The sequence below is a fragment of the Barbus barbus genome (genome assembly GCF_936440315.1).
Source record: "Barbus barbus genome assembly, chromosome: 25".
Taxonomy (NCBI): Eukaryota; Metazoa; Chordata; class Actinopteri; order Cypriniformes; family Cyprinidae; genus Barbus; species Barbus barbus.
In genome coordinates this window covers 7,353,769-7,369,622 of record NC_136753.1, presented here as the reverse complement: position 1 = coordinate 7,369,622, position 15,854 = coordinate 7,353,769, and the positions used below count along the sequence as shown (strand labels likewise).

The following is a 15,854-nucleotide window of genomic DNA, read 5'->3' as shown; positions in this document are numbered from 1 at the left end:
ATGACCTTTTCAGATTTAATGATGAGGAATTTGTGATTGAGATGATAACTGTTCAAAATAAAGTAGTAGCATACTGAATAGTACACATTTGAAAAAAAATATAAAACACATTTACATTTTACATTTATTCATTTTAGCTGACGCTTTTATCCAAAGCAACTTACTATTGCTATATATGTCAGAGGTCGCACGCCTCTGGAGCAACTAGGGGTTAAGTGTCTTGTTCAGGGACACATTGGTGTCTCACAGTGGATTCGAACCCGGGTCTCTCACACCAAAGGCATGTGTCTTATCCACTGCGCCATCACCACTACCCCACACCCCACAAACACAACACATTATGCAAAGATAAACATTTGATAAATTAGAAGGCTATATTGTTGTCACCACAATGAATGCTTAAATGGAATCTCTACTCAAAGTTGAAAATAAAAGAAATCATGCTCGCAAATTACACAGCTGTTATTCATATGACCCCAGTTGATCAATCAGTGTCTTCTGAAGTGAAACAATATGTGTATGTGCAAAAAAATCACTGATTGGTAATAGTATCTCTTTAATTCATTAAAGGGATAGTTTAAACAAAAAAAAGAAAGTACCGTCATCATTTACTCACTCTCAAGTTGTTCCAAACCTGTATGAGTTTCTTTCATCTGTTGACACAAAAGAAGATATTTCAGAGAGTTTACCAAAACAGTTGATGGTAACCATTGACTTCCATAGTATGGAAAAAAATACTATGCAAGTTAATGGCTACCAGCAACTATTTGGTTTCCAACATCCTTTAAAATATCTTCATTTGTGTTCAGCAGAAGAAAGAAACTACAGGATTGGAACAGCTTGAGGGTGAGTAAATGATGACAGAATCTTTAAGTGGCATTCACAGTTATTACCTCAAAAATAATCTTTATTTCATTCAAATAATAAGTTGAAATGGTTGAATATGGTTGATATTACTTCCAGTTCATTTGTCATACTAAAATGGTCAGGTAGAGTGCATTGCATTGTGGGATATGGTAATGTGCTCTAGTTGCACACTGCATGTTTTGAAAAATGTTCATGCATAAGGAAGATTTTCATATCTTGCTTGGTATGCATACTGCACACTGCAAAAATAGCAGTATGGTTGTGTGTCATTTCGAGCATAGCCATAGAATCAAGTTTTGATGTCATTGACATGACATGGAGTGCAGTTTCTGCATAGCTTTATGTTCAGCTGCTTGTTTTTAGTCATGGACAGAGAGATTTGTGCTCACCATGCCATAGACAGGAAATGGGGTCTTACCAACTTCCACTTCTCACTAATCCATTTTCCCATGGTCCCATTCCACTAGATGTTATTTTTAGAATGGTCAGTAGTTTAACATCTAAACACAGAATGTTTACATCTGCTATTTTCATTTAATGATCTTTTGTATTCTCTCTTTCTTTCCCTTTAGTCTTTTAAGAGAAGGTATTTCCATTTGACCCAGCTGGGAGATGGATCATACAACTTGAACTTCTACAAAGATGAGAAAATATCTAAAGAACCCAAGGGAACCATCTTCTTGGACTCCTGCATGGGTGTCATCCAGGTAACTGGTAATGGTTATGCTGTCCTTATGTCATAAAGAAAAATGTGTGGAAAGACAACGATATGAAGTATTTTTTCATCTTTTATTTTATTCTCAAAATATTTTTTAACAAAAAGTAATTTGGTGTAACCAATCTGCATAAAAAATATATTATATTCCAGCAGACCTCTTAAAGTAGACCATTTGACCTTTTTATGACAAGGTTAGTTCAGGTTCTAAAATGTCATGTGGTACAACTCACCAAAAACATATATTAATATTAAATATGACTAAATAAATAATATTGTATAAAATGTAAGTAAAAGCTTATTTTTTTCTTGGAAAATAATGATAATCAGATGTGTACAAATTTATTCAGCGTGTAAGGAAAATGTTATTTATGTTTATCAGTCTGTTTACTTCTATTGTAACTCATTGTACTGTAATTGACTGTAATTATTGCTCTTTTTACTGAGGGATCGAACCAAGTTAACATAATACTCTGTAGTAATCAACATTGTTTTACACATTTATATCAATGCTGCTTAACTTCTATTGAACCCAGAGCATTTCTCATAAGTTCATAAGGGCGCCAGAAGAATAAATGCTTTGTTTTGTGTATTTACTGCAGTACAAAGCAGTTTATAGAAGGAGTTCAGATCTCTAATAACATTCTCATGAGTCCCTTCCTTTGTCTCGACCAAAAGGGGATATCAGTGTTTGGATGGCCAGTTCCTCAGATGGGGCTACTCAGGGTTGCAGAAAAAGAGAAAAAGATAAAAAATGAGCGAGAGGCACAGAGGAAAAGATGAGGTCCAGCCTAATTCACGCATGATTTCTCCCAGGGTCAAATATTTCCATTTTCTCCTGTGGTGCGCACAGTGTGTGTGTGAGTGCAAGTGTGATCACATTCCTCGATGCACCAGCAACCCTGAAAGAATAAAGTACTCCTTTAGTATGCGCAACCTGTTTTGTCTGTTTTCAACATCTGTTTTTTTGACACATTGTCTGTTTTCCACATTTCAGACAAAAGAGAAATAATAAAAGTTATTTCTAGGTCCAAAACTTAAACATTTCAACAGGTGCACATGCAAAGCAGCCAGATATTCCTCAGCAGTCGTCTGGGAATAAATGGCTTTTAGCTTCTGCTGCAGGATGGATATATTTTCCAAAGTCATTTCTGGTGTAAATTCGTCATAAATCATAAAGTTTAAAATCATTCCAATGTCTTGGGTGTGCTCACATTCCCATAGGAAAGAAATGTAAAAAAGAAGAATTTGTGTCTCGATTGTTCTTCTAGACAGCAATGAGCTTAAATGGAGATCAAGTGAAGATTTTCCTTCTCAGCATCTATTGTTTCTCATATTTTTCTTCCAGTACAAATACCTCACTAATACTCCAGTAAGTTTCAAAGGAGTTTCATAAGAGATCTAACAATGTCTCGAACTTGCCAAGATACCAATCAAAAGTCAATTTCAATAAATAAAAAAAAAATAAAAATCTCAACAAATTATTCCAAGGCTAAATTATATGAGCTATGCTATTTACTGCCAGTGGCATGACTAGAAATGTCTTTCTTTCTCTGTCACCATGCAGAACAGTAAGGTGCGTCGTTTCGCGTTTGAGCTGAAGATGCAGGATAAAAGCACATATCTTCTGGCGGCAGACAGTGAAGGAGAGATGGATGACTGGATCAGCACCCTCAACAAGATCCTCCACAGCAGCTTTGAGCTCGCCATGCAGGAGAGGAGGAACGGAGAACTGCACGATGGTGTGTGTATGAGTGTGTGCACTTCACAGATGTGTGTGTCTGATTTCATGTATGTTCGCTGGCATGTGTTGATACGTTACTATATGTTATTATAAGATTAGAATACTCAGACATGTATTAGCAGAGCCAACTGGTGTGGTTGTGTTTCACGTATGTGTTCTTTGAAGAGACCACCCACTCTTTAAACGTCTTTTAAAAGATACTTCCATATACCCAACACTCCTGAAGTGACGCACACATAGCCATGCACAAACAGTAACACTTAACACCTCTTAAACCCTTTGGATTTCACACAGGAGAGGAGGTTGGGAGTCTTTATTTACATTTGATGAGTTTCAAAGGACAGCACATTCCTTTCTTCTCGCCTTGAATAAAACAATAAACACCTGTCGGCCAATCAGAGTGCAGAACCAAATATAACTAATTACTTGTGGAGCTTGCTAAGGCGAGCATGACTATTGCTATTAGTCATACTTAGTCAACTTCTGACCCTAAGAATTAAACTTTGGCGCCTAACTCATCTTGCAATGTTTATTCTACGGACATGAAAGATACCTCAAATCATGCTGAGGAGATGTGTGCTGTTACAATAGATAGATAAATACAATTAAAATGGGCAAAGAATCCGTTCGACTTGCCTTTAGGGAGGAGCCCAAATCATATCTAGGGGCTGGAATATCATGGGAAAGAAAGCAACAACCCTAACACCCTAGAAACCACATACTGAACATATGAACTCTAGGAACCCCTAGCAGCCACCAACAACATCCTAGAAACAGCATTTTTACCTTTTTTAAAACCACTCAGAACACCTTAGAAGCCACATAATGTAGCAACACCCTGGCAACCATCCATCCAACCAACCATTATAGCAACCAACCTAACACTCTAGGGACCCCCTAACAGCCACCCACAGCACCATAGAAACCCATACCAGATACATTCATGTTTAAACGGATAGTTCACCCAAAAATTAAAATGCTGTCATGAATTGCTCACCCTCATGTCGTTCCAAACCCATAAAACCTTTGTTCATCTTCGGGACACAAATTATGATATTTTTTATTAAATCCTAGAGCTTTCAACGCAACTGAGGCCCAGAAATGTAGTAAGGACATCATTAAAATAGTCTATGTGACATCAGTGGTTCAACTGTAATTTTATGAAGCAACAAGAATAGTTTTTGTGTGCAAAGTACAGAAAAATAAAAATTTTATTCAACAATTTCTTCTCTTCCGTGTCAGTCTTCGACGCGTGTTCATGACAGTACCACAAAGCATGAGTGTGGTTCTGCTGATACAGGAACTGGCGTTCTAACGTAGGGCGACCATCTCTTTTAGTTCATCGTCTGTATATTGTGGTTCAAATAAGTATGGCTGGGCAAAAAATTGCAAGTCATACTCTCTGTCGAAACCTTTAGACCTGTTTACAAAGACTGTTTTATGTACAGTGTGCGTCTTCTCTGCTTGTAAACAAGATCTTACAGGTTTAGAATGAGATGAGGGTGAGTAATTAAAGACTTTTCATTTTTTTTCATTTTTGGGTGAACATTTCCTTTAAAGCCACTCTGAATACTTTAGAAACTGCATAGTTAGCATCCAAACACTCTAGGAACTCACTTGCAACCACCGATAACACCCTAGAAACCATATATGAAATAGAATCATTTTTAAACCAATTTGGAATACCTAAGAAACTTCAGAGTAATACCCTAGTAACCACCCAGAACGGTCTAGTAACCACATATACTGCTGTACACTCTAAGAAACTCCTACATCCACTCACAACATCCACTCACTTTTTAATAATAAAATATGTAGTTTGACAGCTTAAATGTTTGAGCAGCCACATTTTTGTGTTTGTTGTTATGATTTGACATTGTTACTAGTCACTACATGTCCCAGTCACTACATGTTGATTTATAGACATTGGGACTAATGGCTGTGTTTGCTGGTTTTGAGTGTTTCAGTACAGCAAGTGTGATTTCTCTCACACAGATGATGAGCTGGGCAAGACAGACATCTCGCCGGGGAATTTTCAGGACAGTTTCCAGGTATTGTGAACACACAGACACACATATAGACACGCATGATTTCCTGATTAGCTGATTATACAAACAATCATGTACAGTTTCACAGGGTGTGTGTGTGTGTGTGTGTGTGTGTGAAGGTGAATACTGGTCTTCAGCTCTTGTGTCTTGACTGTAGTATGATCTCAACGCTGGCGTCCTCGCTGTCTGCCCTCTCTCTACACATCCACAGTTTTTCCACATACCCTTAGTCCACTAGGATAATGTTTTCCAACCATTCCACAATGAACCACCCACACTTTGGAACACAGACACACACACATATCCCATCTCTATCTAGCTCTTTATTCTCCTGTCTGCCGTCTCTCTCCTCCCTGGAATCAATCGTCTAGGCGCCTCTTCTCTCTAAAGTCTGAATATTTTCTCACACATCCCATGATATCTCACTTTATTGATGTTGAATACATTTATACTATTTCTTTTGTCTTATTTTGCAGTGAAAATATCTAAACATTCATCAAATTTGATGCATTTTCTTAAGAATTAACAGTGTAAACAGAGATATTACATAATTGAGCAATTGCAAATTGTTACATATGCACAAAGAGTAATTCTTGTCTTCCTTCTGTTTAATAAATGTAAAATACATGCCATTTTAATCTTAAATCTAACTAAATTAAGATTTAAAAACATTGTTTTCAGATATATTCTCCGAAAATGAATTCTATTATGTTGTTTTACTTCTCATGCACATTAATCTGGTTTTAAGTATTTTTAGATATTCCACTGGAAACCAAGACAAAATAGCAATTAAGATTTTTATCATGCAATATGCTGGAACAGGAAACACAGTCAACTGGTAATTAGCAACTAGCAACCTGTTTTTGCTTTTCAGAGTGCGAGAGACATTGAGTCCAAGATGAGGAGTGAAACTCGTCTGAAACTCTTTACTCTGGACCCTGACACACAGGTGAGCCACAACTCCAATAATAAATAATCCATTAAATCACAGGGTGAGCTACTGGTTTTAAGATATGTGTGTATATTTTGTAGAGACTCGATTTGTCTGGCATTGAACCTGACGTGAAGCAGTTTGAGGAGAAGTTTGGGAAGAGAGTTTTGGTCAGCTGCAATGATCTGTCCTTCAACCTTCAGAGCTGTGTAGCAGAAAATGAGGAGGGACCTACTACTAATGTAAGATTTACATTCACAATTGCTCTGTGAGCTCTTTTCTTTGGATAAGTATCACTGTCTTTGATGAGCGATGTGTTGTGGCAACCAGTCAAACTCCATGGGAATGGGAGAATTATAATTATGTGTATATTCATAATCAGCCCCGTATATGATTACTTAATGTGCAATTATTTCAATGTTAAACCACTTTCTATTCCAGTTTAATGTGCTACAAGTGTAAATACTGTGTCTCTGTGGCGCTTGCAAACATTCCTCTGTTTGTTGAAGTGGTTCAACATGTCAATTTGTAGCTCAACCCACATTTCTGGTACAGATTAGATGCAGCTTTGCTGTTTTCTTCAGGTGGAGCCCTTCTTTGTGGTGCTTTCGTTGTTTGATGTGCAGAACAGCCGAAAAATATCTGCAGATTTTCATGTGGATCTAAATAACCCACTGGTCCGCTCCATGATCCCACCATCCAGCATGCAGATAAACGGAGGGGTGGAGAAACCTCACGTTGAAACGCTGCTTAGTGAACTGCCGGAGGGGATGCTACAGTACCCCAAAAAAGTAAGAGGACTAATCTAACAGTTTATTTTTAGGGGCGGGCAGATAGATAGATAGATAGATAGATAGATAGATAGATAGATAGATAGATAGATAGATAGATAGATAGATAGATAGATAGATAGATAGATAGATAGATAGATAGATAGATAGAGTTACAGAGTGAAGTGTGTGAGTGTGTTTACTTGGCTATACTTTGGGGACAATTTGTCCCAGAAGTTATCTATATCTAACCTCCCTTTGGGGACATCCTCATTTGGAAAAAGGATATATAACTGACACAGTATTTTCAGTAAGAAAACTCTGTGTGCTGATTTATTTTTCAGGGTGTCTTCTCTGTGACGTGTCCTCACCCTGACATCTTCCTGGTTGCGCGAATCGAGAAAGTTCTGCAGGGAGGCATTACTCACTGCGCTGAGCCCTACATGAAGAGCTCCGACTCCAGCAAGGCAATGAGCCCAACACAACTACACACACATACAGAAACAAAACAGAAGAACCAAATACATACTGTCAGTCAAAACAATAAGTGGTTATTACAAGGATAAGGAAAGATGATCAGGGCTTAAGATCCATAAACTTGCAAACAATTCTACCACATCCCACAATGACCCCTTCAATATCCTGCCTAAAACTACACAACGATACCATCTAAAATCCCCGCAAGATTGCCAGGAATGTGCTTTCTGCCCAGTTCAATGTTAATAAAATGTCTCTGGAGAGGTTGTGGGGAACAATGTGTGTGTTTTGCTTCACAGGTTGCTCAGAAGGTTTTGAAGAATGCCAAGATGGCCTGCAGCAGACTGGGCCAGTACAAGATGCCTTTCGCATGGGCAGCCCGGTGAGCCAAAACTGTCTAGAAATGTTCTGTTCTGTTTGTGTGTTGTGTCAATCACAATATTTAAACTTTTTGTTCTTTTCCACAGGCCTGTGTTTAAAGATGCCTCAGGGACTTTGGATAAAAGCGCTCGGTTCTCCGCACTGTACCGGCAAGACAGTAATAAACTCTCAGAAGAGGATCTTTTCAAACTGCTGGCGGATTTTAGGAAGTCAGTATTCACCTCATGTCATCAGACTTATCTTCACTAGGGATTCCTGTCCCTTTTACAGTACAGTAGATTAGGTATATTAAAACAATGGACTTTAAATGGAAATATTTTCCGAACATCATATTCTTCTGCAGTGTTTTTGCAGCTGTGGACGTCCCACTGTTAGGAATATGTTTTGTAGTACCTCTCAGAGGGGCACTTTTTCAGGCCTCCTACAGATATATGAGCTTTTAATAAGAATGTACACTACCTGTCAAAAGTTTGGAATAATTATGTTTAAATATTTTTGAAAGAAGACTCTTATGCTCACCAAGGCTGTATTTATTTAATAAAAAATACAGTAAAACAGTAATATTTTGAAATATTATCACAACTTAAAATAACTTTTTTTCTATTTTAAAATGTAATTAATTCCTGTGATGGCAAAGATGAAATTTCAGCAGCCATTAATCCATTCTATAGTGTCACGTAATCCTTTAGACATCTTTATAATATGCAGTTATGATGCTTATCATCAATGTTGCAACAAGGATGCATTCAATTTATCAAAAGTGACAGTAAAGACATTTATAATGTTACAAAAGATTTCTGTCCCAAATAAATACTGTTCTACTGAACTTTCTATTCATCAAAAATTAACACAGAAATACTAAGCAGCAAAAATATGTTCACCATTGATAATAATAAAAACCATTATTAATAATTGAGTAGTAATAATTGATAATAACTGATAACCAAATCAGCATATTAAAATGATTTCTGAAGGATCATGTGACACTAAAGACTGGAGTAATGGCTGCTGAAAATTCAGCTTTCCCATCACATTAAATTGTAATAATATTTCAAAATATTATAATTTTTCTGTAGTTGATAAACAAATAATTTAAATGCATAAATTAAATTACATTTAATTTAATTTAATTAATAAAATAAATTAAATAAATGCAGCCTTAGTGAGTTTAAGAGATTAAATAAAAATTTTATTATTTTGTATTAAATTTATTTGACTGTTTTGCCAAATTTATTTTAATAAAACAATATTTAACTGATAATGTGTATGTCAAAATGATATCAACAGGCCTGAGAAGATGGCTAAACTACCTGTCATCTTGGGTAACCTGGACGCTACCATTGATAATGTCCCTCCTGATGTGGCTAGTAAGTCTTCAAAATATTTGTTAATGTAACTCTGTATATGTAACATACTGCATCATACTACATCTTTTCTGATATTTTTGTCATATTTTCTACCTTGATTTCCTGAAAATGTGTATCCTCTTGTGTGCAATGAATCGGTCACTTGAACTCACTTGTCATTTTTTCCTCACCATTGGCTAGATTGTGTCACTCCATCCTTCATCCCAGTGAAGCCTTTTGAGAGTAATGGGCCGAACGACGGTGTTCTGTTGGAGGTGGAGGAGTTTGTTCCCTGTATTGCCAAGTGCTCTCAGCCTTTCACCACCTACAACAATCATCTCTATGTCTATCCCAAACACCTCAAATATGACAGCCAGAAGTCTTTCGCCAAGGTACATTAGCATTATCGTCTGAAAGCTTCTTGCTTTTTCCATTTTCTTGCAAAATTAGTGCCCTTTGCCAAAGGTATTGACATATGAGATGGTCAGTGTAAAGAAGGCACACACTCGCCGCTCATAAAACATGCCCTTAGAGATTCAACAGTAAGTAGTTTTCTGGCTCATGTTCGGTCTTCATCTTATGTGACTCAGGCAAGGAACATCGCAGTATGTGTGGAATTCAGAGAGTCGGATGAAGAGGATGCCCAACCTCTGAAGGTACAAGGCTGCCCCAATACCTTTCTTATGACTGATATACAATAGATACTCAAAGTATTTTCCTGACCCTGTTCCTCTCTCTCCTCTCTCAATGTTTTTTGTCCTTCCTCGCATTGCTCTGTTGAAATAAAGTTAAAGGGCCAAATAACTCTGCTCTGTTTGTGTGTCACTCTTATGTATAGTGTATCTATGGTCGTCCAGGAGGTCCTCTCTTCACCAAACATGCCTATGCAGCTGTACTGCACCACCAGCAGAACCCAGAGTTTTATGATGAGGTGATGAAAATGCGATATATATTTTATAGGGGGCCAAGCACTAAGTAATATACCATATAGACAAACAGGAGTTCAGAATTTTAAACTGAAAAAAGGTTTAGGATTTAGAAAAATTGTAAACAAAAATGTTATGGTGTTATCGTCATGTTTTGCACAAATAACTTGAGTAATGCTGTCAGTAGAACCAAAAGGGGAACCAACTAATTACTAGGAAAATCTAAAATTTTCTACTAATATTTCAACTTTTCACTCGAATTGTTGTATGCTCTTGTAATAATAATAATATATAAATATTTTTAATGGGAATTTTTGTATACATTCACAGAATGAAAGCATTTTCACTAGTGGTCTCAAATATTCAAAATTTCAAATATGTCGTTTATAGTTAGTTAAATATGCTCAATATAATGATAATAGTGGACCAGATATCTAAATATGAGGAAGCTGATCATTGTACACTGAAATGTACATTTATGTATTTTAATTATTTAGGATTGTTTTAACCCCATGTAAAATGTTGTTAAATATTGAAGATACTGATCATTTTTCAGACTGATCTTTTCATATTTTAGTTTTTCTTTTTCATTTTCAGTTTTTTTTTTTTTAAACAATCATATTGTTGGTGTATTTTTGTACTGCAGATCAAAATCGAGTTGCCCACACAACTTCATGAAAAGCATCACCTGCTCTTCACTTTTTACCACATCAGCTGTGACAGCAGCACAAAGAAGCGGGACATAGTGGAGACCCCAGGTACGGCATGCTGGGTTGCTGAAAGTGTTTATATTTTGAATCGTGGGGTAGGGCTCCAGGAGCTTGCTTCTCTGTTTTTTTTTTTTTTGTTGGGTTTTTTTCTGTTTTTTATGCATAACATTTCTGCAGCATTATCAGAGAGGGGCATACCAATCAACCAATCGCCAATTTGTAAGTGTAGTCTTTGGATGTGCTGAATATTTTCTTCCACACTTCATCTCACTTCTGTCTGTTTTTCTGTTAGTGGGCTCTGCCTGGCTTCCTCTGCTTAAAGATGGTCGTGTTGTTATGAGTGAGCAACACATCTCTGTGGCGTCCAACCTACCAAATGGTTACCTCAGCTTTCAGGAGGGTGTAAGCAAGGTAAACCCACTATGTGCAGTCATAACAAAAACATGCCATTCTTGGCAAATATTTCAGCCATTTGCTGACCAAATGTGAACCTGTACATGTTCTTTGTACAGCAATTGAGCCTTTGTGTGTGTGGTCTAATTTGCTATACTTTGTGAATATCTACTTCTAATTATTATCGATCTTTTGTCTGAGTGGATTGTGTTGCATACTATCAGTTTTACACAGAAAGAGGTTGGTCTTTAATAGCGTTCTACTCTGTTACATTGATAATTCAACTTGGTCTTCGCACAAGCTGATTGGCCTCTGCTGATTCTGCAGGCAATAGGACTGTGTGCTCAGCATTTAAAATTGTCTGGTTCAGTGTTCACTGTAAACTGGTCCTGCAGCACACTATACAATTCCTCTAAAATCTTCCACATCCCCCAGCTCCACCTGTCTAGATCTGTTACAGAATTTATGTATGCCTATTCATGAAGTAGCAAAATACGGAATCTTACACGCTCACAGCAGTGGATCTGTGTGTCTATTGGCAGTAGCAAGTCTATACTTGCTCTACCAGATCAAGTCCTCTGTAACCAAATGCATTACCATTGTCAAATCCATAAAATGCTAAAACTGTTCAGAGTTGTCATTATTGAAATAAAGCTAAGCACAAATTAGTATTAGGAGTATAGAGTGCTATACAACTACTGTGGATAGAGCGGCTCAGATCATTTGGTCTTTTAAATTTAATGAGAAACGTTTTTGAGTTCATATTGAAATCTCTGACTTTGTTGGGATCTCTTTTGAAACACATTAAGGCATACACAAATGCAAAAGATTAGTTGGCTCTTTTCTCAGGAAAATTAAATAAGGAAATATGAGAAGGCATGGCTTTATAACATGCATGGCACAAATTCAGCAAAAGTCTCCATTTGCCCTTCATTTAATCTCATTGCTGTCTGTAAGAAAGGCATTAAATAGATCTTTCAGTGGGTGATCTGTCAGTGTAATCAAAATAAATGGTTTAAATGTTATATTGTTTTATGGGTGTTGTGTTTGCAGCACTCTAGTCCTGAGATGAAGTGGGTGGATGGAGGACGTCCTCTTTTCAAAGTGTCTACACATCTGGTCTCTACTATCTACACTCAGGTATGACTATACACACACACACACGCTCTCACACACACACACACACGTTTGTTTCTGTGAATTGTGGGGACTTTCTATAGACTTCTATTACTTTTAAACTGACAAAACTATATTTCTATCCCCTAACCCTAAATCTACCCCTTACAGAAAACCTGTTTGCATTGTTACACTTTCAGATAAAGATCATTTACTATTTTTAATAATTTTGTTTTCCCTCGTGTCCGCACAATGTCAAAAATGTCAGGTTTTACTATCCTTGTGGGGATATTTTGTCTCCACAATGTAACATAAACAAGTACACACACACACGTAGGTTCCTTATTTATGTGTTCCCATTCTCTAACATGTTACATGTCTTTTCTCCTCCTCAGGATCAGCACCTGCACAATTTTTTCCATCATTTCCAGAGTATGCAGTCTGGTGCCACCCATCCAACTGAGGGTGAGCTTGTCAAATACCTCAAGGTGAGCACAGAGAAGTTAGATGGCAGGATTTTTCTGCATTAATTATTCTTATCATGGTAGGCTGAATGACAAAACGTTACCCATTAATCTCCAGAGTCTTCATGCCATGGAAGGTCATGTTATGATCAACTTCCTGCCGACTATTTTAAACCAGCTAGTTCATGTTCTGACCACCACCAGTAATGAGGATGTCGCTGTAAACACCACCAGGTAAGAGAAGGCGAATCGCCAAAATCAGAACATGCTGTCTTTCTCTTTCTGCCTCACATGTTGTCCACCTGTATCCTCTGCAGGGTCATGGTCCACATTGTTGCTCAGTGCCACGAAGAGGGTCTAGAACACTACTTGAGGTCCTATGTGAAGGTAAATCAAGTTCTGAAATATTCAGCCATATTTACTGCAATATACACTGTCATTCTTTTGTAGTTTCTAAAATGTTCCTGTTATTCCAGTACGTGTTTAAAACAGAGTCCTATTCAACCAATAACGGTAAGACAGTCCACGAGGAACTGGCCAAAGCCATGACATCCATTTTAAAGCCTTCAACGGACTTCTTAACCAGCAACAAGCTTCTCAAGGTAGTTTTGGTTTAAAGTTTCTGTTTTAAAACTCTTAAATCGCAACAATTTTGTTATGAGTCCTGTTTGTCAATGGTTAAAATGTTTACTTCGATGTTTCAGTATTCGTGGTATTTTTTTGAAGCCCTGGTGAAGTCAATGGCACAGTACCTGATGGAAAGTGGCAAGGTCAAGGTAAACAATTATATGCCTCAATGAACTCTCCTTTACTAAAAATGCACCTTTACTTTACTACTTAACCACAACATTAGCATGATAACCATAGTGGTTTCCAAAATATCCTGGTTAAAACAGTGAAAACATTATATACCTTCACTGTTATCAACAAAGGAAATTAACTCAAATAAAAAGACTGTTTGCCATGGATGCTGTATTAGGTAGTTTACCATGCTGCTTTTATTAATTTTCTTAGCTGTCCAGGAACCAGCGATTCACAGCTTCGTTCCACCACGCTGTGGAGACACTGGTGAACATGCTGATGCCTCACATCACACAGAAGTATAAGGACAATCTGGATGCTGCCCGCAATGCCAACCATAGCCTGGCTGTCTTCATAAAGGTACAGCCAGTTGATTTTATACACTGAGACACCAATATTTGATCGGTTTGTCTGCAAAGTGGTCTCTGAGACATCCGGAGTTGTTTTTGAAGGTTTGTATCATTTATGACTTTTTGAGTTCATTTAACAACAGCGTCTTCTCACTATCTGCCCAACAGCGCTGTGTTACCTTTATGGATCGAGGATTTGTCTTCAAGCAGATAAACAACTACATCTCCTGTTTTGTACCTGGAGATCCCAAGGTACACAACAGCATAGTTACATGAAATTATATAGTAATAAAACAATATATAATTTAATAGCAGCGGTAACACTTTATACTAACTTCCATTAATAAATAATTTACAAACATTATATAACGCTTAACAGATCATTAGTTAATATATATTCACATACACTAGCTGGAAATATGAGATAATGTGCTTGTTAATGTTTACTGATAAATTTATTAAACATTACCTAATGATTAACAGATCATTATTTTATGTCAAGTGAAATGCTTTCACATACCTTTAAGCTTTCAGTTCATATGATCATGCACTTTTTAAAAATCTTCAAATAATTTTGCAATGTTGTGTCACGGAACGCTAAGAGAAGCGCCGTGGAAAAGATGAAGTCAGGGTCCAAGTGCAGGGAAGGCGCTTTTAATTTAAACAAAGGCCAACACGGCACAAAAAAAACAAAACCGAAAAGGACTGGGATACAAAACGGCAGCACAGTGCATGTATCCCAGACCAGAGCAAACACTAGAAACAAAACCACTACCACACATTTACAAATAACAATTCAAATAACAAATAATGCAACCAGGCCGAGCGGTGAGAAAAGGGAGACTATATAGTCTGTGGCAATGGGGAACAGGTGCGGGTGTAATGACTGTAATAATGTGACAGGTGTGTGTAATGTGGCAGCTGAGTGGAGTTAGGGGAATGAAGTCTGGGAGGAAGGGAGATGGGGACCTCTGGTGGAGAAAGGCAAAACTGCAGGGCCCGGACTCATGACATGTTTACAATGATTAAAAAGCTTAATTAATAAATCATTAACAAATATTATAAAATGCAGATCATTAGTTAATGCTTACAAATGTCATAAATTGAATTTCATATGGTCATGTACTTTTTTAAAAATCTACAAATTATTTAAAAATCATTTGTAGATTTTCAAGAAGTGTATGATCATATGAACTAAAAGTTTAATGACATTTGTAAGCATTTTAAACATTTTAATGTGTAAAAAGTTTATTAGTAAACATTATCAAGCACATTATATCATGTTTCTAGTAATAATATAATATAATATAATAGGTTTGGGGTCTGTAAGATTTTTTAATGTTTTTGAAAGCAATGCTCACCAAGGCAGCGTTTTTGTTGTTGTTGTTGTTTTTGATCCAAAACACATTAAAAGAGTAATATTTAAAATATTATTACAATTTAAAATAACTAATTTCTATTTTAATATATTTTGGTGGCAACGCTGAATTTTCAGCATCACTACTCCAATCTTCAGTGTCACATGATGCTTCAAAAATCATTCTAATATGCTGATCTGGTGCTCAAGAAACATTTGTTATCATTGTCAGTGATGATTATCAACAGTTTCTGCTTAATATTTTTGTGAAAGCCGTGATATTTTTTTTCAGGATTCTTTGATAAATAGAAAGTTAAAAAGCATTTACTTGAAATAGAAATCTTTTGTAAAATTATATATATATATATATATATATATATATATATATATATATATATATATATATATATATATTTATATTACTTTTGATTAATTTAATATGCTGAATAAAAATATGA

The 15,854-nt window shown here is 36.5% G+C and overlaps 1 protein-coding gene and 1 long non-coding RNA gene across 3 annotated transcripts in view; one reads left to right on the top strand and one right to left on the bottom strand.

Annotated features, from left to right (window-relative positions):
- The window catches only part of LOC306845060, a 428,848-nt gene that overhangs the window by 70,230 nt on the left and 342,764 nt on the right, over positions 1 to 15,854 (bottom strand). The gene's annotated exons all lie outside the window — the stretch shown is intronic.
- The window catches only part of LOC306845211 (dedicator of cytokinesis protein 9-like), a 92,365-nt gene that overhangs the window by 50,756 nt on the left and 25,755 nt on the right, over positions 1 to 15,854 (top strand). For both annotated transcript variants that reach the window (XM_079377873.1, XM_079377874.1), the window contains exons 7-29: positions 1,440 to 1,574; positions 3,150 to 3,324; positions 5,322 to 5,377; positions 6,249 to 6,323; positions 6,407 to 6,547; positions 6,890 to 7,096; positions 7,420 to 7,542; positions 7,852 to 7,934; positions 8,020 to 8,142; positions 9,221 to 9,300; positions 9,481 to 9,671; positions 9,870 to 9,935; positions 10,118 to 10,210; positions 10,852 to 10,963; positions 11,208 to 11,326; positions 12,362 to 12,448; positions 12,820 to 12,912; positions 13,007 to 13,122; positions 13,206 to 13,275; positions 13,365 to 13,490; positions 13,593 to 13,664; positions 13,903 to 14,049; positions 14,208 to 14,291. In XM_079377873.1, coding sequence (XP_079233999.1) covers positions 1,440 to 1,574; positions 3,150 to 3,324; positions 5,322 to 5,377; positions 6,249 to 6,323; positions 6,407 to 6,547; positions 6,890 to 7,096; positions 7,420 to 7,542; positions 7,852 to 7,934; positions 8,020 to 8,142; positions 9,221 to 9,300; positions 9,481 to 9,671; positions 9,870 to 9,935; positions 10,118 to 10,210; positions 10,852 to 10,963; positions 11,208 to 11,326; positions 12,362 to 12,448; positions 12,820 to 12,912; positions 13,007 to 13,122; positions 13,206 to 13,275; positions 13,365 to 13,490; positions 13,593 to 13,664; positions 13,903 to 14,049; positions 14,208 to 14,291 — 2,574 coding nt within the window. The remainder of the gene's footprint in view (positions 1 to 1,439; positions 1,575 to 3,149; positions 3,325 to 5,321; positions 5,378 to 6,248; positions 6,324 to 6,406; positions 6,548 to 6,889; positions 7,097 to 7,419; positions 7,543 to 7,851; positions 7,935 to 8,019; positions 8,143 to 9,220; positions 9,301 to 9,480; positions 9,672 to 9,869; positions 9,936 to 10,117; positions 10,211 to 10,851; positions 10,964 to 11,207; positions 11,327 to 12,361; positions 12,449 to 12,819; positions 12,913 to 13,006; positions 13,123 to 13,205; positions 13,276 to 13,364; positions 13,491 to 13,592; positions 13,665 to 13,902; positions 14,050 to 14,207; positions 14,292 to 15,854) is intronic.